This window comes from Pogoniulus pusillus, chromosome 1, assembly GCF_015220805.1.
Source record: "Pogoniulus pusillus isolate bPogPus1 chromosome 1, bPogPus1.pri, whole genome shotgun sequence".
In the NCBI taxonomy this organism is placed as follows: Eukaryota; Metazoa; Chordata; class Aves; order Piciformes; family Lybiidae; genus Pogoniulus; species Pogoniulus pusillus.
In genome coordinates, this window is record NC_087264.1 from 36,484,087 (window position 1) to 36,505,745 (window position 21,659).

Here is a 21,659-nt window from a genome sequence, read left to right on the forward strand (position 1 = left end):
GTAATTAATAATATGTAGGTGTTCTGAATTATTTCTTAAACTGCTTCAGCTTCTTTCATTCTTGATCTTGAGACAGGTGCTAATCTTTTTTTATACAGATATCTATTTCTGGGTAAAGAAAGTGTGAATGCCACTATTGTTAGGTATGTGAGGTTTCTGTTTCAAAGTCTGAATTATTGCGAGGCTTAGATCTGACATTTTTCAATACTTTCAGATAGCTTAAAAAACCTAACCTCATCAAAGTCCTGTCATTACAAATTTGAGAGTATTTGAAATTTAAGACAGTGCCAGTGTTATTCTGGTTCCGGGCCAAGAGTTGCATACTAAGGATTCATCTTATATTTTTGTATTTCTGAAATACAGCTATGAGTCTTCTTCAGACAGAGTATTACATTTTAGAAGCGAGTGGTGTATGTACCCAGTCAGTATTCCTTTTTCTTGCCTGGTTAGAGACAAATGTCTTCTGTAATGTTTTTCTGTATGGGAAAAACAGAACTCATAGAAGCAGCAAGCAGAGTGTGAGTAATTCTAAGATTTTTGAACTTTTGGTACCTGCAGTGGTAAGGGAAAGGGTTTAGAACTTGGAACTCAATAAACCACATTTTAAAAACCTTCAGTGGAAAAAGAAATAATGTGAATGTAAAGCTTTTAAAAGTATCTGAGATAAAAATAGGGTTTGAGCCTTTTATTGCTTATTCTTTTGAATTCAGTGGCTAAGTTTATGTAAAGATAGAACTAATCTATTTCCCAGCTGCAAAACAAATTATCTTCTATGCAACATTGTATCAAAACTTTGAGATATTGTTTTAATATTGCTTGAATGTATTTTTCTTACACAGAACTTGCTCCCATTTTCTAATACTGATTGTACACTTTCAGGACAAGTTGTCTTTCCTATCAGTTTCATCAGCTCTGTTTAGACATTTTAACACTCTTCCATATCACATAATTGTCAGGGTTGGGAAGGACTCAAAGACCGTCTGGTTCCAACCTCCCTGCCATGGGCAGGGACACTGCACACTAGATCAGGTTACTCAGAGCCCTATCCAGCCTGGCCTTAAACACACCCCCCCCAGCCCAGGGATACGGCCTCCACCACTTGTATTCATAAATGCTACTACAGAGAGGAACTTCCTCTATGTTCATTAAAATTACATTTAATAACACGGTTCTCCATCCTTCAAAACACACAAGGTTGGTGTTTTTTAATCCAGAAACCGCTTTCCACAGCTATAATGACCATCAGACTTTTAATGGCTATTAGCAGGTTGCTGAAATTTAGTATTATTAGATAGTTTTAATTACACATAAACTTTACCCTGAGGCACATCTGGAAATTAGGGGAAGATGCTTTCTTTTACTGTTTCTGTAACACAGTGACAGACACTTGCTATTGTGTATAAAATACATTTTTATAGAACTTTTCATAGGGTTAGTCAGGGCTACGAGAGAACTATTGCAGTCTTTGGCTAAAGAAATTCACCTTGGTTTATACTTAATACTTGTGTGTGTGTTGCAGTGTTGACTTTCTGCATCAAAATGCTCAGTCCTTAAAGACTCGATATTTTGAGAGGTGTATTTAAAATGTAGGGCAGCATATTAACAAGTCATTCACACCTACATTCCACATGTGCATTTGAAAAACAGTATCCAAAAATTCTAATTCAAAGGCAAGTAAATGCAACTGGGGGCTGCAAAATACTTCTGAAGTTTATCTGGAGTCTGTTCTGTGACAGTGTTTTAAAATCTCAAGTTTTTCTGGATTTGGTTTTGTTGTGTTGTTTTTTTTTTACTTAGTTAGATAAAAGAAAATTTGAAATGCAAAAAGTGTTGCAATGTCAAGTCATATGTATACAGGAAAGAGTTGTCCAAATCTTAATGTTTGTAGAAAAGGAAAAAAAAAAACCCACAACCCTCTTCTTTTGTCCTGTTCAAACATTCTTTTTAAACTTTCATACAAGTAAATTTTGTAAATACTTCTAACCTGAAGCGCAGTTTCAGTGCCTGAACTGCTGCATCGTCTAACGATATTATGCTTGACTGATGTAGCAGCAGTATTGAAGTTATCAGTAACCATGGGGAATGTCACATGTGTATGTTCAAAGCGCAATAAAAGGTGAAATTTGGGATAAAGGGTAACTTTGGGCAGTGTCTTTATTTCAGGCAGTTAATTTCTGGCGATAAACCACTTTATCTCTATTTCATGCAGTTTTGTGTATCTGTGTACGTATCTCTATAAAGGTGTCCTTGACTCCAGCTATGCCCTTCTCCCCTTTTATCCCAAACTAGTGATTGGGGCTCTTCCCACTAGGATTTATTTCTCGAGGGTACGGCTGCGAAGGCTAGGAAAACCCAAAAGAAGGCTGCACGTTGATTAGTTCTATGCAACCTGAGACTTAGCCAAGCAAATGCCCTTTTCACTGATCATTGCAGCGTGCCACCTGGTTTTGAAGCATCAGGTGCTTTTCATCTAACTGAGTGCCTTCTCTTAGTACTCGCACCTGGGCTATGTTCCAGGCAGCCCTTTGCTAGAAAATTCCGTCGGAGTCTCTAGAGCAAAGATTGTTCACTGTGCCTTTTCGCTCAGGTTAAAACTGGGGGAGGGGGAAGTACCCTCCCTCTGTTCTTGTCTCAACTGGGAAGAGCATGAGTCTAACTTCTGAAATTATCAGATGTAGTTTCTCATTGCAGCTCCCTCAGAGGAGGGGGCTAGGTCCAGGGCTCCCTGCCGCTGTGGCCGCGGGAGAGGGCGAAGGCCGCCCAGGTGGCGCGAAGCAGGCTCGCACCTGGCAGACCTGCGGGAGAGGCGCAGCTGCTGCCCGCCTCCCGCTGCCGCCCGCCTCCCGCTGCCGCCCGCCTCCCGTGTCGCAGGGGCCGCCACGTCGTCCGGCGGCGGTGTGCGCGGCGGTGGGCGGGACGCCGCGGCCGGCGTGGCGGGGCAGGAAAATGGCGGCCGGTATCCGGGAGAAGCAGATAGGTAAGCGGCGTCCTGCCGTCTTTGTTGTTCGGTGTTGCATTCGGTGTGCCTCCGGGCCCGGAGGAAGCAAGACCCGCCTCACGCTACAGCTGGAGGCTCCTGCCTGCCTTCCCCTTCGGCCCCTGGCGGAGCCCCGGCGCGGGATTTGTGGGCGTCTCCGTCTCGCCTCCGCTGGGGGATTCGCGCTCTCGTACCAGGCTTGGGTCTCCCGGCAGCCCCTGTCGTGCCAGGCGGGCGCTGAGGCGCCGCTCCTCTGCCTTCGCAGCGGCGGGCCCGCGGGACCTGGGCTCCGAGGGCCGCAGTTTTGTGGAGGCGGGCGGCCCGCCGAGGGGCGCAGGCCTTGCGGCGCGCACTGCCCGAGTGCCGGCCGGCCCGGGCTCGCGGGGACGTGTCCGCAAGGGCCGCTGTGGTGTGGAAATCGCTGCCCGGGAAGGGCTTCAGTGAGCCTGGCACTCAGCGGCGCCCGTCTTCTGTAGAGCAGGTTGGGCGGGTTGTGTTCTCCCTCCCTGTAGAGAGACGGTCAGTTGTTCGAACGTCTTTCTGGACATCCTGCTGAGAGTCCCTAATTGACCGGTTTTTCGCTGTCTGATCCTGCTTTGTTGAGTCTTGAACCACCCATTCGAACGTACTCCCAAAGCACAGAGCCTGTCGGTTCCGTAGTCCTGTGCTTTATTTGCTTGATGAAGTTTTTGTCGATAGTTTGAGCTGTAATCTTGTTACCTTCACCGTGACAGCTGCAGTATGTATGTGGTGGTGTGGAGGATTTTGGGTGCCGTTAACACAAAATTTCTAAAATCGCATGTCTGAACATTTCAGCCTAAGTCTCTGAGTGGACCTTAAATATTTATTGGTGTTCATCTCCTTTTTGTATCATGTTTGCTTTCTGTGATTTCGTTCCTTTGGTCATCTACAATTCATAATGCTATCTGATGTTCCCTTGAAGTCTTTACTTTCCTTTGCTTACATCCACTGGTCTTTGAGCCCTTATTGCACATGACATTTTTCTTTTCTGCTGTGTTTCACCTGGTTACTCGATTATTTCAGTGAACTTTTATCACCGACCTGGTGTTAGGAGGAAGTTCTTCACAGAGAGAGTGATTTGGCATTGGAATGGGCTGCCCAGGGAGGTGGTGGAGTCACCATCCCTGGAGGTGTTTAAGAAAAGACTGGATGAGGCACTTAGTGCCATGGTCTGGTTGACTGGCTAGGGCTGGGTGCTAGGTTGGACTGGATGATCTTGGAGGTCTCTTCCAACCTATTTGATTTTGTGATTCTATGGGGAGCTCATTTGCAAGGAGGTAGTTGGAACAACTGAAAGATACTCAGAAAAGGAAAAAGGTTTATTCTCATTAGTGTTTGCACTGCCAGGTATATGTACTATCTGTTGTGACCTTTATCCTGGTTTATAACCAGGCACAATAAAAGGCACGATAAAAAAACAGATCCTTTCTCCAGAGAGTGTTCAGTCAAAATGCAAATGAAATAGCAATAAAAGTTCAAATTGAAAAATAGTAAGTCCAGAGACTCCATGGTGTTAAAAAGTAAAAGAAAAAAATATTAAGTATGTGTAAAGCTGGATTCTAGAAAGAGCCAGCACTCACGTCTAGCTAAATTCCTGCTACAGTCAAGTGTCACTGCTGGTAATGTGATTTGAAAAGAAAGTACACAGGAGGAGGAAGCAAGGACAGACTGTGAAGAAGTACTTCAGAAATGTCACCTGGTCATGGATGGATGGTGTTGGGAAAGGTAAAGCTCAGTCAGAATTGAGACTTGCAGCAGTTTTCAGGAGCAATGAGAACGGGTTTTGCTGTGGTATTAGTGGCCAAAATATGAATAAGGAGAAATACCACATCGTTGCTAAATGAAGCTGGTCAGTTAGTAGTGGTGGACAAAGAGAAAGCTGAGGTATCCAGTATCTGCATTAACAAATTCTCCCAGGCCTTTGTGTTACTTCAGAGTGAATTATGGAGTGAATCCTCTTGGAAAATACTTCTCATCATATAAAGGACAAGGCCAGCATGGATTTATGTATGGTAAATCATACCTGACTGGCTTGGTTGTCTTCATCAATAGAATTACTGGAATCATAGACAGCAGGAGAGTAGAGTACATCATTTAGCTTGACTTCAACAAGGCTTTTGTGTTACTGTGTCTTAGGATGTTATGGACTGCGTGGGTGAACAACTAAATAAGTAGGGTTGGATGATGAGGCTCAGAGGGTTGTGATCAATCAGCTGTGCTACCACCTGGAGGCTGGTAACAGGTGGAGCACCACGTGGATCTATAGGTGGAAGACGAGTCAAAGTGCACTCATTAAGTGTGCAGGGGACAGCAAACGAGAGGATTCTGTTAAATGGCAGCTCTGCCCTTGAATATATTATGGGGGACCTAGAAAGGCAAGAGAAATGGGCCAGCAGAGACCTTATGAAATTCAGCAATAAGAAATATAAATTCCTGCACCTCTACAGAAAGAGCCCTTTGCAGTGTAGAGGTAACAGTGCAGGGGACTAGCAGACTGAAGAGCAGCCTTGCCAAAGAGACCAACGAGGGCTGAGTACCCAATAAGCTCAGCATGAGCCCATGGTGGGCTCCTGAATAGCAGAGTCACATTCACAGGGGCACTGATTGTGTATGTCCCCTCTACTCAGACCCAGGAGACTACATCTAGATAACACATCCCATTTGTGCCTACCAGTACAGGAAATGCATTTGTCAGCTGGAGGGACTTCAGCAAAGGACTACCAAGATGGGCAAGGGCTGGAGCACTGCAGGGTGAGGCTTCTGCACTAGGGCTTGTTCTTCCCAGAGAAGAGGCATCTCCAGTACCTATGGGGGGCATTTAGAAGATGGAGCCAGGCTTCTCTTGTTGATACATGGCAAGAGGGTGACTGGGTATTAGGAAAAACCTTTTTGCAGACAGTGCCCCAGGTTGTGGTTGTGACATCTCTGTTCCAGGAGACCTGAGTGGGTACAGCTGTGAGCAGCCAGGTGTGGTCTCCCAGCTGTCCATACTTGAGCGGGAGGTTGAGCTAGAGATCTCCCAAGGGCCTAGTAAACCACAGGGAACTGCATGCACTGAGTACATTCACAAGCTGCATTCAGCCCAAGCCAGAAGAGATTTGTCTCTGCTGCTCTTCACTTATAAGCAAACTGGTATACAGTGCTCTCCTTTCTAGAAGCTTTTCAGCTATGCAGAACTTTGTGATTGATTTTGTTCATGAGTTTGAGGAGAATATCCCCTAAGTTCTATTGACTCAAATAGTCTTTTGCTGCTAGTCAGAGATGAAACAACAGCACATAAGTGTATTGTTTAATCAGATAAATGAGGAAGGGCTCATTAAGTTAGAGGCAGGTGAAGGGGAGGCTCATTGCTCTCTACAAGTACCCAAAGGGAGGTTGGAGTGAGGACTGAGCAGCCTCTAGGGGCAAGCAACAGGACTACTAGAGGAAATAATCTCAAGCTGAGCCAGAGGAAATCCAGGCTGGACGCTAGGAAATACTTCTTCACAGGGTGATCAGACATTGGAATGGCTTGCCCAGGGCAGCAGTGGAATTGTAGTGGCTGGAGGTGTTCAAGCAGCTTGTGGACCTGACACTTAGGGACATGGTTTAGTGTTGACCATTCAGTGCTGAGTTGAAGGTTGTACTGGATGATCTTTGAGGCCTCTTCCAAGCAGATGTTTTCTGTGAAGGAATCTTTTGGTTACTGTGTAAGGTGGGATGTTAAATGAATGCTCATTGTTTCAAAGAGTTTTCCTACTGCAAATTCGGGGTGTGTTTTTTACCTCTTAGAGCAGTAGTTTCTTCCTCAAAACGTTTCAAAGTGTCTATCAGTTTTAGTCAGGTGTAAAGTTATTATTTGTATGTGTAGTCTTGTTGGGTAGGGAAACAGATCGGGGCAATAAAGTAAGCTAGTTCCTACTGTACAGGTTGAATCTTCAAAAGATACTGGAATTCTTTTTAAGGCAAACTCTCTGTGTAACTAAGAAGAGAAATTCTTTCTTCATATTTTAGGATTTGGTTCTTCTCCTTTTGCAGTGTCTTCCAGAACCTGTAAATTACAGTTGATGCATGCTACTTATCATTCAAAGCTTCATGAAAATAATGAAAGGGTGACTTTTTGCATTTATATTTTATGATGTTTTTTCTCTCCAATGAAATGTGTAATAAAATCCTGTTGAAGTGTTGAATCTCTGTTGCTGAAGTATAAAAGGAACAAAGCATTATTCTGCTTTATTTTCCAGTGGCTCTGAAACGTATGCTGAACTTTAATGTTCCTCCTGTTAAAAACAGCACAGGAGAACCAGTATGGAAGGTAAGAACTGTTTGAACCAGGAAAGTGAGAATTTTATAGCATTCAGAAACCTTCAGAATTTCAAACTTCAACTAACTTCAGTATCTGTGTTACTAACTTCTACAAAGTAATTTTATCTGTGTTACAAATATGCAGAATGTAATGTCAGAATAACTCAGAAAAATATGCATTGGAAATACTAGCTGCTTGCAGACCCAGTGATTGATTCTTTACTGACTCAGTGTTTTAGTGAGTAACTGGAGAATGTTTTAAAAGTGTACTTAAAAGGTCAATACCTTTTGGCAAAAACTTGGATAATACTTTACAAGTCAACTCAGAGTCAGAAAGGCAAGAACCATTAATAGCCTGATATTTAGAACAAGCTGAACTCAAGCTACATTTGTGAGCTTTAAAAAGAAACTAACTAGTAATTTATGATGAGTTTTTGCTACCACAAAGCATATGTTCCTTCTTCATCTAGTCTGTTGTCTTTTTTTCCACAAGTTCTTTTTTTTTTTCTTTTCTTTCTGCATCTCTCTTTGTTTTCTTCCAAATGCAGTCAGAAATTCTGCCCAGCTAACAAATTTCTGAAAGTGGATTCCTGTTTGGCTGATGTTTTTCAGGAGGTGAAAGGGATGGATTTTTTTCCCTTTATCACTGAGTTTCCTTATGTCCATTTAAAAAATGTATTTATTAGTAAGCACAGGTGGAAGTCTATAACAAATTAAAGATTTATTATAAATTGATAAATGTTTAACCTTAAGACAGTAGTACCTTAAACCTGAATTTTTGTATCCTGTGTTCTACAATATCCACTTTTTGCAGCACTTTATAAGATGTGTATCTGTTTCAGGTTCTCATTTATGACAGATTTGGTCAAGATATAATCTCACCCTTGCTGTCAGTGAAAGAGCTGAGAGATATGGGGATCACTTTACATCTGTAAGTATTTTTTGTAGTTTGTGGGTTGGGTTTTTTTTTTTCTAAAATTAATTTATTTGATATTCCTCAAAATCACGAGCAAAACATGGAAAATCATTCAATAAATAGCAACTGAAATAAAGATTATATCCTGACTTGTTCCTAAAATCAGATGGCTTTATTCAGAATCAGGGAGTGGAAAGACAATTCCAAATGCCATTCAGTAGAATTTCTTACTGAGTATAGGAGAACTCTGGTAAAAAATACAAAATATCCAATAGATAAGTTCTGGGAATCTGTCTGTACAAATCCTTCTGTATTTATGTGTGTTGAAATTGTTTTGGCACAAACTATTACATGAGACTGTGCATATGCTCTGCCTGTCCTTTCACATGTAGAATTTGTCTCTTGTCAAACCTAAGGAATTTTTAAGTATTATTTTAATATATTTCCCATTTCTTTTTCACAGATTACATTTATTTAGCTCATTGCCATTCCTTGGCTGTAGTAATAGTTGTGGGGAAACTTGATTTATTTGTTTTCAAAGTTTATTAGCTCTTCCAAGGTGATGGCTAGAAATGGAAACACAGTTTAGCATGTTGGCATGTCAGCAGAAATACAAGAGAAGAATGACACAAATAAGGGTTTTCACTATTTTTTCATGTCTTGGTCTTGCTAAAAGTGTAGTGAGAAATTACATGAGTCTGTACAAATAAGTAATTTCTTTAACTTTTATGATTTTATACAAACCAGAGGAAGAACACAATAAAGATGTATATTTCATTCCTTTCAGGCTTTTGCATTCAGACCGGGATTCTATTCCAGATGTTCCAGCTATTTACTTTGTGATGCCAACAGAAGAAAATATTGACAGAATGTGCCAGGTAACTTGCATGCTTAGTATTTCAAATCAGCAAAGACAGTAGAGTGCATGTGTGAAGTAATCTTGCACTCACTGGAGCGTGACTGCTCTTTATCTAATTCTTGAGTGTGTCTGAAACACCTTTTCTTGCATTTTTTATATATTGGCATATACTGGTCATAAAAACAATACGCAAAATTTTTACATGCAAAACTTTTCATTTGCCAGGAAGTAGAAGGGTAAAATCTGCCCTGGTAGGGCAGTTGGACTAGATGATCTTTCAAGGTCCCTTCCAACCCCTAATGTTCTGTGATATGTCTGCTGTGTTTCTGGGAGAGAGTTTTGGGAGTGAAAAAACAAGAGGCAGTGGGCACAAATCAAAACACAGGCTGAGCACAGGAATAAATTGCCTAGAGAATTCATGGACTCACCATCCTTGGCGATATCCAAAACTCAGCTGGACACAGTCCTGTTCCATTCGGCTTTGAGCTGGGTGGTCGGACTAGACTAATCTCAGCTTTTTACAATCTCTGGAAGGAATTGGTGGAATGTTGGCATCTTCAAAGGAAGAAAAAAGAGCAAAGGGTGGGTTTTGGTCAGGTGTGGAATTGTAGCTGTTGTCTGATAGATTCGATCTTGTGGCCGTTTGAGCTGATCCTCTAGCTCAGACATAGGGGAGAGATGAACATTCCAGGGATAGGCCACATAAATGGCAACAATAGATAAATTAATATAATTTCATTGGAGCATCAAGAACTTAATGTCTAGAAGCACAGTTTGTTCTCCCCCTTCTCCCGCTGGCTTCTGCTGCTGCAGCTTCGCCTATCTTCCCCGGCTGCTGTTTTGGCTACTGCTGCTTCTGCTGCTTCGCCGCCGCTTGACCCCCTCCCCATCTCCCTTAAGGTTATTGTATTGTTTTCTTTTTTTTTTCCCTTCCTTCCTTCTCTAGTTATTATTTCTCTTTACATTGTTATACATTGTTATAAGAAAATACAATTTCATCTTTCCCTGACTTTCAAAAAAGTAGGGGGGTTTGTGTTGTGAATTTCTTCCCGGGGGAGGGATCAGCCCAAACCCGGGACAGATCTGATTTCTTGTATTTTGCAGTTCTGTGTTAGGTTGGTTATATCTAGTTATGCAGTGAAGCACAATGTGCAGGATTATATTGGACAGATAGCTGAGTTCTTCTGAGAATGTAGTTTGACTGAATAATTGGAACATCACACACCAGAAGTATGAATGCTTTTTAATTATTCAGAAATATGTTAGTACTTATTCAAGAAAAAGGTCATGGCTTTTCCTTTTAGGATCTTCGAAACCAGCTTTATGAATCTTATTATTTAAACTTTATTTCTGCCATTTCAAGAAGTAAACTGGAAGACATTGCAAACGCTGCCATCGGTGCTAACGCAGTAACCCAAGTGGCTAAGGTAAGAATATCCCTCAGTCTCTAATGTTCATCTTGGCAGTGCAACTTAGTGCTTAACTTAGGACTCATCAGAAATCCAAATGCTGCAAAACCTTTGTGCAAAACAATGATTTCAGACCATTCTCAGTCTAATCAGCTCAATAAGTGCATCCAGTTTGCATATAATGGAGTAGAGTTTTAGCTAGAGTGAGGCAGGGAAACCTCACACTAGATCAGGTTGCTCACAACCCCATCCAGCCTGGCCTTAAAAACTCCAGAGATGGGGCTTCTGCCTCCTCCCTGGGCAACCTGCTCCAGTGTCTTACCACCCTCATAGTGAAGAACTTCTTTCTAACATCCAGTCTGATGTCACAGAAAAATTAGAATTCTTCAGCTATAGTCTCTCCTTGTATAGATTCTTCCCTCTCTCTTGTCTGAGAGCTCAGGACTGTTTGTGTTGTAGCCTTTTGTATTAATAAAAAATAAACTTATAATTTTATAATGTCCTCCACACATTGGGGTTTTTTTTGGTGATAATTGGCTACTAAAAATTTGCCCCCATAAATATTGGAAGTTGGATTGGTTTGTCAATTTTCAGGTGCTCTAATGTTTTGTGCTACTGCTCAATCCTTGCACAGATTTTTTATCATACATTGTATCTTGTATTTCTTTCTTTGTAGTTCTGTAAAAGGTCAAAAAGTAGTAGTGTTTTTATGCCTCCCTCTGGACTCTTCTGACCATTATTCCTTGTTTCCAGGTGTTTGATCAGTATCTTAATTTTATTACTTTAGAAGATGACATGTTTGTGCTGTGTAACCAAAACAAAGAACTTGTTTCATACCGTGGTAAGTAAAATCAGGTTAAAAATTACATTGGAATGTTGCCAGTTGAAATTTACCTTGAGGTTGTCACCAATACCAACCAATGATTTTATTTTGCTTTGATCTGCTCTGGTTCAGGATAATCTCTTAGAACAGTAGTTTAAAGTCATGAAGGAAGCAGTTATTAGATACCAATACCTATTGAGACCACACCTGGAATACTGTGTCCAATTTTGAGTTCCTCATTTCAAGAGAGATAGGGGCCTGCTGGAGAGAGTCCAGCAGAGAGGCACAAGGATAACTGAGGGACTTGAGCATCTCTCCTATGGAGAGAGCCTGAGAGCCCTGGGGCTGTTTAGTCTGGAGAAGAGAACATTGGGAGGAGATCTCATTAATGTCTATAAATATCTGAGGAGTGGGTGTCAAGTGGTGGGGCCAATCTGTTTTTGGTGGTCTGCAGCAATGAGACAAGGAGCAACAGATGCAAACTGGAACACAGAAGGTTTCACCTCAACATGAGGAGAAACTTCTTTACAGTGAGGATGACAGAGCACTGGAACAAGCTGTGCAGAGAGGTTGTGGAGTCTCCTTCTCTGGAAACTTTCAAAACCCACCTGGATGCATTGCTGTGTGAACTACCCTAGGGGATCCTGCTTTGGCAGGGGAGTTGGACTCAATCTCTGGAGGTCCCCTCCCACCTCTAAGGTTCAGTGATTCTGTGGTTCTGTAATTTCAGCATCTTTACTACGTGGCTGTTTTGATACTGAAAAATGGATTTAAAAATAAATTTAGTAAAGCAAAACTTCCGTATAGAAAAATATGTCCAATAGAGGTTTTTTTAAAACATCAAATAATATAAGGGAAAAAAAGCTTTCTGTTGTTTACACAGATGCACACTGAGTGCCTGCTGTGACTTTTTAGTCACAATCCCTCGTGCAAATCTTAAGGCATTAAGTATTTGTTTGTTCAAATGATCAGTCCAGAAGTTACAGTATGTATTGTCAGAACTGGAAAAGACTGTGTGGTGTTGGATCTTGCACAGTAAGCAACAACTGAGTTCTTACAATATTTTCCTCAAAAGAAAAAAAAAAGAGAGGAGAAAAACTAATGGATGTACTGAGAGAGGATTTCATGATTTCATCTCTCTGCAACAAATGCATTGACTATTAAGAGCCCTTAGGTAAGAAGGGCTTTGCTTTCTCAATAGTGAAGTGTCATAAACTTCTTTATTCTTAACTCTTTTCCACATCATTTTAGCCATTAACAGACCAGATATAACGGACACAGAAATGGAAACTATAATGGACACTATTGTTGATAGTCTCTTCTGTTTTTTTGTAACACTTGGTAAGTTGTCTAATTCTGTCATCTTTTCTATAGGTTTTCCGTTTAAGAAAAGTTCCATATTCAATAACTAGGAGTTTAGAGATTTCATAAAACAAAGAGAGAATTAGGTCTGTGAAGGAAATGTTGGTAGTTCATGGAGTGGGTTAATGATACTGCACAAATTGCTGCTATAGATCACTGCATGAGGCATTAAAGGCTGTCCTCTCTAGGAATTGAGCCTTAGTCTTCAGTGTCAATGCGAGAACAACACTGAAATGGAAAAGTTTGCATTCACTGTTTCTAGAAAATCTTACTTTGCAATGAGGATCAGTAGTGCTTTGAGTTTGGATTTGTAGCTCTCAAAAAAGTAGCCCACAGAAGATGAAGAAAAATGCCCCTCACACAAACCCTGCAAAGATCTAGCTGAAATAAACAAAGAAATACGAAGATAAATGTGAAATTTACTTCCTTTATTGTGACTTCTCTTGATGCTTAGCTTGTCACCAAAGTCAGTCAGTCTGAGTGTATTCCCACAAGGGGAGTTGTGGATTGCTATGCAGCAGTCGTTGAAGAGAGATTTCCTTGGACCTGTTGAATTTTGTTAGGTGTTGGTGTGATAAAAATTTAATCTCCTTTACTCAGTCAGTTCAGCTCTGTGGTACTGGAATTTGCTATGTAGATAAGCAAGGAACAGTAGCTAAAGATTTTGAAACCTGAAAGCTATTTTGTAGTGTACACTGTACTCAAATTCCTTTAGGGAGGTATTCATTTAATTCTGTAAAACATTAATATTTCTATGTAGTATTTTTTGTTTCGTAGGTAAAGACTGCAAGAGACAAATGTAGTATATTTTGTATGGTCTGCTTGAAAAATTTCTTCTTAGAATGTTAGTAATTGTTTTGTGAAAAGCGCACTAATTTATTATCTGAAAATCATACTGCAAGTAGAAGTCAATGTGTCTTTTATTAGGAGCTATTCCTATAATCAGATGCTCAAGAGGAACTGCAGCTGAAATGGTGGCAGTGGTAAGAAACTATTTTCTGAAGTATTGTTGTTTTGAAACATTCCTAACACATTGCTTTCCTTTCTCAATACTAGGCAGAGATATAGTGTCATTGTTTCCTTTTCCTGGTAAGAGTGGAAAGCAGACCCACCAGTTTTCTGTTCTGATTTCAGCTGCATGGAACTCACCTGTAGGAATTGTAATGTTAATGGAATCAACTGATGAGAAACTTAACTGTGAATGATCGTTCCTACTCTGGTGTTTATCAAGACTGTCTGACAGGCATTATAATTACAACTGTTAAACTATATCTACACAGTTTTAAAAGTGGCTACCTGGCCTGGATTTTTCTGTGTGTCTTAGTTTTGACCTATCTTACTGAGAAACCCTGTGAAAACAAGACATTTTCACTACATCAAACTAAACTGACAATGAGGTTTATTAGGATATCGAGATGAAACTTACAAGCTAAATTACAATTCAAAGTCACTACAGCACTGTCTTCATTAGGTGTGTCTCTGCTTAATTTTTTCCTACTTCCTCCCATCTTTCATTTTCAATTGTTTACTGGCTGGCCCAGCCCTAACACTTGACAGATTTATTAAGTGTATAAGGGGATGGACTACCTCACTGGTGATCTTAGGGTCACCTGAACTGTCTGCTCCTCTCTGCAGGTGTGGCCTCTTACTCTGCACGTCCAACTTGCTACACAAGAATTAGCAGTGGTCATGATCTGCACATCAGTCCTTGATACTAACCAGAAACATGGAGTTGTCACTGCTAGAAGCAGACACTGCTGATAATGTTGCAAAGTGCAGTTCTTAAGAGAGACTGAGCTGAAAAGTAAAATCATTGAACAGAATTAGTTCTGTTCTGACTCAAAGCAGGACATAAGTGAAACCTTAATGTTGATTAAACCTAAGCACATTTCAGGTAATCTCAATTTTAGGAAACACTTAGCATGGCAGTGTCTGACAGCCTGGTTTGCTGCTTCTGCCATGGTTCACTCTTGGTGTTTCTTAACTAGTATTTCCTATTCGGGTATTTAGGGGAAGGGTGCTCATCGCCTAGATAGAGGTTAGTGGACATAATGGAAGCATTTTCTGTGTAATCCAGAATGCTGGAGGGAGAAAGTAGGAGAAAGATATTTATTTATTTATTTATTTCCTGTGTATAGTGGACTTAGACTTCCTGCAGCTAAGACATTTATAAAGGATAAAACTAGCACAATAAATCTTAGAGCATTGATCATTTAGAGACTGGCGAACCACTGTTTTGTTAAAAGCTGTTTTGTTTTTTTCCTCCCCTCAGAAATTAGATAAGAAGCTCAGAGAGAATCTAAGAGATGCCAGAAACAGTCTTTTTACAGGTGACACACTTGGAACTGGCCAGTTCAGGTATGGTGTTAATAGTAGCCATTTTTATTTTTTATATCCCAGTTATTTGAAACATATCACTAGGATAAATCACCACTATGCTGTAAACTGTTTTTGCAAGAAATCGGTTCAGATTCTATTAAAAAAAAATATATACTTCTAAAGCAGTTTTACAGTCTCTCAGTAACTACTTTGAAATCTTTTATAGCTATTGAGGCAATCCTAGCACAGTGAGACAAAAAGGACTGAATGAAGTGGGTAATTTTGTTCACGTAACCTGTTCACAGGACTGTGATACATATTTGGATATCTGAACGCGCCTTTTAGTACATTAAAAACAAAGAAACACCTATTTTCCTCAGTTGAGGCTGGTGTTATCAGTTGTAGTTATGTCAATAGTAAGTGTTTCTCAGCTGATCCATGTATTAACCAGAAGAGAAATGCTTTGGGGCTTGCCACGTGGACAGTTTAGTAGTTGGGGAGTGTTAGTCATGACCACGTGAATCCTTTGAGGAGAAGACATTGTAGATGTTTGCCTCCTGTTTATATCATTTCCCCTCACACAGGAAAAGTGTATTGGAGGAATTTAGACTGTGCATGAAGAAGTGGGGTGATGTGTTGAGGTGACTGTAGCTGAAGAAAACAATGTTAAATGGGCATAAAATAGTAATTATATTTTTATGTCAAATTAATAGCAGAACTTGTGTAAAAGACACAAAAACCATCAAGAGTGGCAAAATGGTGAGTGGAAGAGTATTAGGAGAGAGAACACAAATACCAATTCCATAATTTTCATGGGACCTGAACTGCAGCCAGTGTGTTTCCTCCAGAGGAGGGGGTTCATGTTTTCCTCAAGTATAGCATCATTACCTTCACAAAATCAAAGTTTAAGGACAACGAAATATGGGAACCTTTAATTAACTAAATCAGCTCTTCAGTTAGGTTTTCAGAATCAGGTGACCAAGGCTTTTAAGGTTATATATCTACCAAAAAATACTTACTGCAAGGAATTAACATGCTTTATTCACATACACTGTAATAGAGTCTTTGCATTTGCTATGTGGTTTATGTGCTTAAAGGTATTGGTTGCAATAATATTCTGTTGATTCACAGCCTTCCTAATGTCACTGTAATTTTTTCATGTAGCCATAACCCAAGACATTTAGGCATCTCTGCATTCTTTTTGAACAAAACAAAGAATTGATGGAATTACCCTAATGCACTAAAGAAGTTCTATTTTTCAACTGAGCTTTGTATAAAAGCAAAGAGAAAAATTAAATAAATAAACAAAAAGATTTTGTATTTGAGGTTCATAATGGGAATTAAGGTCAGATATTCTCTACACAAACAGCTGTTTGGAACTCAAAAAGTTATTAATTAATGCCTGAAAGGCTAGTTAGTGTTGAGTGGTTTAGCTTCTGCTCAATATTTATGCATTGGTAATTTCACTTAGTACAAACTAAAATTATCTTAGTATCACTACCAAAGCAGTGATTCATGGACTTTCTGCTTTGGGAATGCTGGAGGAACTCTGCAGTAGGCAGTTTGGCTTTTAACATGAAATACGGTTTAGGAAGTGGCTGATGTCGCTCAGGATGTTACTGGGGTGTCTTAAATATGTTCACAGAAGTACTAATACAGTCTCATCTTTTCAGCTTCCAAAGGCCCCTACTAGTCCTTGTTGACAGAAACATAGATTTAGCAACTCCTCTACATCATACTTGGACATACCAAGCCTTAGTGCATGATGTTCTGGTAAGAATAAATCTGATGTTATTACCAAAACTATCTTTTTCTCTCAGTTTGGTATGAAACCTAATACGGGATTCTCTCTTAATCCACAATCTCTTTTATTTGGAAGTTGTTTAGTAAAAAAAAAAGCAAACAACAAAAAAAAAACACCTCAGAAGATTTTCTCCAGAAGGTTTATTTAGCAATAGCCTCTAAAATGTCTAAAACACTGGAATCTTGCTGCTATCAGAAGATAGGAAATTCAGCAATCCTAGGGTTTTTTCCCCTTAATTAGATCTTTTATGTATGTAAACTTCAAACTCCACTAAGTGCAATTCAGTTTTGGAAAAAAAAAGGTTTTAAAGAGTTTTTAAATCAATTTTTGTTTCAGTTTGTATTTCTAAAAATAACCTGTTTTGGTTTTCTCCACAAGACTGTGCAGGTGTTCAGTACAGAGATACCAACTGCTGTGTGACCCTACTGTGAGGAATTTGTAATAGATTTTTTTTATTATTACATTGTTTTAAATGCAGATACTCTTGCACTACTTTTTCCTTATTTTATAAAAGGAGTAGTAGAAATGTAGTTGAATGAAAGCAAACATTTACCAAAGATTTATGCATTTTGTATGTAGTTTACAGAGTGAATGCTAAGAGATAATATGTGTAAGAGTAATTACTAGCTGGAGACTTTGTTTTATACTGCCATGCAATTAATTTCAGTGTATAGCTTTGAGAAATACTTTGATTTTATTCTTGAGCCTGTTAGAGGAATACCTAAAATATGTACATGCACAGGAGTGTTTGTATATAGCATTAGTTGTGAACTGTGTACTTGCATGCATTTGGTCTTGTGCTCTGATGGAAACATCTTGGCACTAATGACATATTTTAGGACACTAAAATTCTATTTTATCTGATTCATCCCTTATGAAAAGCCTTTTCCTCTAAGACTTAAGGGTGCTTTTTATGAGCAAACAATTTTTGCCTTCAGGACAGGCATACATGAAGAAAAAGTTTGCATTTTTTTCTCCAATTACTGCTGACCTGCCTGGAGACTTGCAAGTAGGAGTACTGACTTTCTACAGGTTTCTTTTGAATAATCACTGAATAGAAACCCAAATTAGAATGTGTCTATGTTTACAGGTGTAAATGCACAGTGTCTGCACTTATTTGTTACCTGCCAACCATTTAATCAGCAAATGCATACTCACTAGGTAGGAAACACGTGCACAGTTCTGTCTACTTATCCTTCTGCTCAGCTGTCAGGTAGAGCAGGTAGTGTCAGGTGGCCTCAGGCATGTGTTAGGGTAGAACTTCAGTGCTTTAGGATGCAGGGGAGTCAAAGATGTAGTGGAAACTGAGGATAACCACTGCTACAAATGTGGAGAGCATTAGACTAACATTGCAAGAATGGCTTGGGTATTTATTTGTACTGAATAAGGCTTCAGTTGTTTCTCTGGACAGCTTGTGAAATGTTGCATCTAGTTTTTGAATGAGTTGCAAGGATTATGAGTTTGTCTAGTGAAATCATAACCAAGTGACCTGTGATTCCATGTCAAGGGTGAAAGTTTAATTTCAAAACCAGTCAAGTTATTCACCTTAAAAGCAAGCATGCCAGGTTCTTTGCCTAATGAGCATAGTATTTGTGAAATAACTATAACAGTCTTTAAAAGGCCACACATTGTAACTGTGAAAGTGTTACACAAACTGTACTTTGAAATAAATTTTGTATTGAAGCTTCCAGTTGCAATAGTCTGGGACTTGTATGAGGTATTGAACTAAATGCTAACCCAGCCACAAAGTGGCGAGCTGCATGCAATTACATTAAAATGATGATGTTTGTAAACATGAACAGGCTTTTATGAAGAGATCTGAATAAAAACAGTTTCATAAGTAGATGCAGAAAAATGGGAGGCATGGATAGAAAGCTGTATAAAGACAAAAGGAGGAGGTGAAAGTCAGAACACTAATCAATAAGGCTCATTTTGGCAAAACTCCTTGTAAATGCCAAAACTAACTTGGAAACTCAATGTCACTGCTGAGCTAAATTGAACCAAAACATAGATCTCCGTTAAAAATTACAACTGATTTGCAATCAGTTTTATTTTTCCTTTAAGGTTTTATTGACCATATGTACTTGTTGAAAATGTTGAGTTTTTTTCATGTCTTGTAAGATGAAGTTTGTGCTCATTGACTGCAAGTGCTTCCTTTGAGTAGCTACCTAGTTTGGTTTATGTCCTGGCACGCAGCATCTATAGATTTCGTTTGAAGTGTGTGGCCAAAGAATAACTCAAAACATTGAAAATTTTTGACAGTTTCACTTCCAGTGATCTAGGTCTATGTAATGTAATGAACATAATGTGGAGTTTTATTTCTGAAAAAAAAATATACCTGATCTGGAAGAGTCATGACAGATTCTGTGTAGCTGAAAATCCGACTCTTTCTATCATTTGCCAAGCAAAGAGAACTTTGAAGTTTTAGTTGTTCTTGAAAAGTCAGCAACTGGAGTGCTTGTTGATCTTTGTTGAAAATCAGAGGGCATGTGTATGCTGCAGGGAATACAGAACTGTCCTTGGCAAAAATATGGGGGGGAAGAACAACAGGATACCCAAGGAGCAGTGCGCTGACATTATGTGAGCGTTACTGTTTGATCTAGCAAAACAATGTAGTTTCTAGGTTCATGCATCTGTAGAAGAAGAACAGCTAGGTGGAGAAGCTGCAGCTTTGTTGCAAACTGATGCGTTACATGCACTCACTTTTCACTAGCGTTGCAAACGTAGGGAAAGAGCTGTGAGGATGTAGCTGAAAAGTCCTCACAGTAGATATTCCTGTTGCTGCTGTCATGAGCTTCTTTGCAGCTTCGATCCCTTTGCTGCAGTTGTGTAAATGAAATTCAGCCTTAGCAACATTTTTTGTTTGTTTACAACACAGAAACTTTTATTAAAGTTTTGATCAGTTGTTAGAGCTCAGTTATTGCTCAATAATTCTGTTCAGAAAACAGTGTTCAGAGTTCAGTGTCAGAAGATTGCATATGAGACAGTCAAATATCTCTGCTTAGCATTTGTTGTTTTGTTTGGTGTCTTTTCAGTAGGTGTGAGTAATTTTGGAGTTCTTACATTGTTGTTATTATCTAGTTAGGTAGTAAACCTTTTTTCCCTCTTATGAAATTATGACAAATAGTTGTGTTAATGTTTTAGAAATCGTTCTCAAGGATGGTTGATTGAATATAAAAGACTGATTAAATAAAACTTCAAATATTCACATAAATTTCCTGTATTATTATTTAGGATTTCCATTTGAATAGAGTTAACTTGGAAGAATCAACAGGGATGGAAAGTTCTCCAGCAGGTGCTAGACCCAAGAAAAAAAATAAGAAGTCTTATGATTTAACTGCATCTGATAAATTCTGGCAAAAGCATAAAGGCAGGTAAGCTGTATAGGTACAGGGTTAATATTAATTTAGTCAGAAGAAATTCTAACTATTCTTCGTTGTAAGGTAGTTCTATTTTTAATCTCTTTTGAAAACATTTTTGAAGTTGTTTTGTTTTGGAAAGAAATGATCAATGTCAGTATTAATTTTCTGGATTAATTGTCTATTAGCTTTTGGTTACAGAGCACAACATTTTTACATTAATGATATTAAAATATCACAAGCAGTGAATGTATCTTAGAAACACCAAGCACCCTAGTTATGGTAAGATTACATTATTTTCACTGATGTGATAATGCTACATGATTCATGTAGTGATATTTCTGAAGAATGTTTTCTTCATCATTTTCATCATGCAGCCTTTCTGGTTCTGGTGTTGCAATTTGTTGTTTGAACTGAGCCTAATGGAGACTGTTGCCTTAGCCCTTTTCCAGAGGTAGCTGAGTCTGTACAGCAAGAACTAGAATCCTACAGAGCCCAAGAAGATGAAGTTAAAAGACTTAAAAGTATCATGGTAAGTTCTGTCATTTCTATCTGCTTTATATAAAGTATAATAGGACTGATGAGTTCACATCTGCATATAATGTCCAGTTCTGGGGCCCTCAGTTCAAGAAGGACCTCTGAGAACTGCATCATAGAGTCCAGTGCAGAGCCACAAAGATACTGAAAGGAGTGGAACATCTCCCTTTTGAGGAAAGGCTGAGGGAGCTGGGACTCTCTAGCTTGAAGAGGAGACTGAGGGCTGGCATCATTCATGTTCATAAGTATGTGAAGGACGAGTGTCAGAAGGATGGAGCCAGGCTCTGCTTGGTGATGTCCAGTGATGGGACAAGGGGCAAAGGGTGTAATCTCATTTAAACTGGAGCAGAGGAGATGCCATGTGAACATAGGGAAAGTTTTTTTCACTGTGAAGGTGACAGAGCCCTGGAACAGGCTGACCAGAGAGGTTTTTGGGTCTCCTCTGGAGACATTCCGAACCCACCCGGATGTGTTCCTGTGTGCCCTGCTGTAGGTGATCCTCTTCTGGCAGGGTGTTGGACTCAATGATTTTTCAAGATCCCTTCCAATCGCTAACATTCTGTGAGTGTAGTGATGCTCAGCCCACTGTAACATTCCCTATAAAAAAATACAATCAGGTGCTATTTCCTAAGAAGGTTTTATTTCTTACTTTTAGTTGTGTTACACTTATATAACTTCCATAAGAACTGTAAAACACAGTCCAGACATTCATACTGTTACAAGAAAAGAGGTTCTCAATGCACTGACTGCATTTGCATGTGCATTCTGTGTATTTGTAATGACTGTTTTTATTCCTCTTTCCAAACCCTTCTCCACAACCCAGGGTATAGAAGGGGAGGATGAAGGAGCAATAAGTATGCTTTCTGATAATACAGCTAAGCTAACTTCAGCTGTCAGGTAAGTAATCATCAGTAATGCATCATTGTTTAATTAATTTGGAACCATTTCTTATTCTTTCTGTCATTTCCCTTTTACTGTCTTGAAATAGC

The 21,659-nt window shown here is 39.5% G+C and overlaps 1 protein-coding gene across 1 annotated transcript in view; it reads left to right on the top strand.

The window, feature by feature from the left end:
- Positions 1-2,881: 2,881 nt before the first annotated feature.
- SCFD1 (sec1 family domain containing 1) overlaps positions 2,882-21,659 on the top strand; it is a 47,818-nt gene continuing 29,040 nt past the window's right edge. Inside the window, exons 1-13 of the mRNA XM_064148308.1 lie at positions 2,882-2,977; positions 7,222-7,292; positions 8,125-8,213; positions 8,986-9,076; positions 10,362-10,484; positions 11,220-11,307; positions 12,541-12,630; positions 13,579-13,634; positions 14,924-15,009; positions 16,644-16,743; positions 20,009-20,148; positions 20,575-20,665; positions 21,494-21,567. Of these exons, the coding sequence (XP_064004378.1) occupies positions 2,947-2,977; positions 7,222-7,292; positions 8,125-8,213; positions 8,986-9,076; positions 10,362-10,484; positions 11,220-11,307; positions 12,541-12,630; positions 13,579-13,634; positions 14,924-15,009; positions 16,644-16,743; positions 20,009-20,148; positions 20,575-20,665; positions 21,494-21,567 (1,130 nt within the window). The 5' untranslated portion in view covers positions 2,882-2,946. The remainder of the gene's footprint in view (positions 2,978-7,221; positions 7,293-8,124; positions 8,214-8,985; positions 9,077-10,361; positions 10,485-11,219; positions 11,308-12,540; positions 12,631-13,578; positions 13,635-14,923; positions 15,010-16,643; positions 16,744-20,008; positions 20,149-20,574; positions 20,666-21,493; positions 21,568-21,659) is intronic.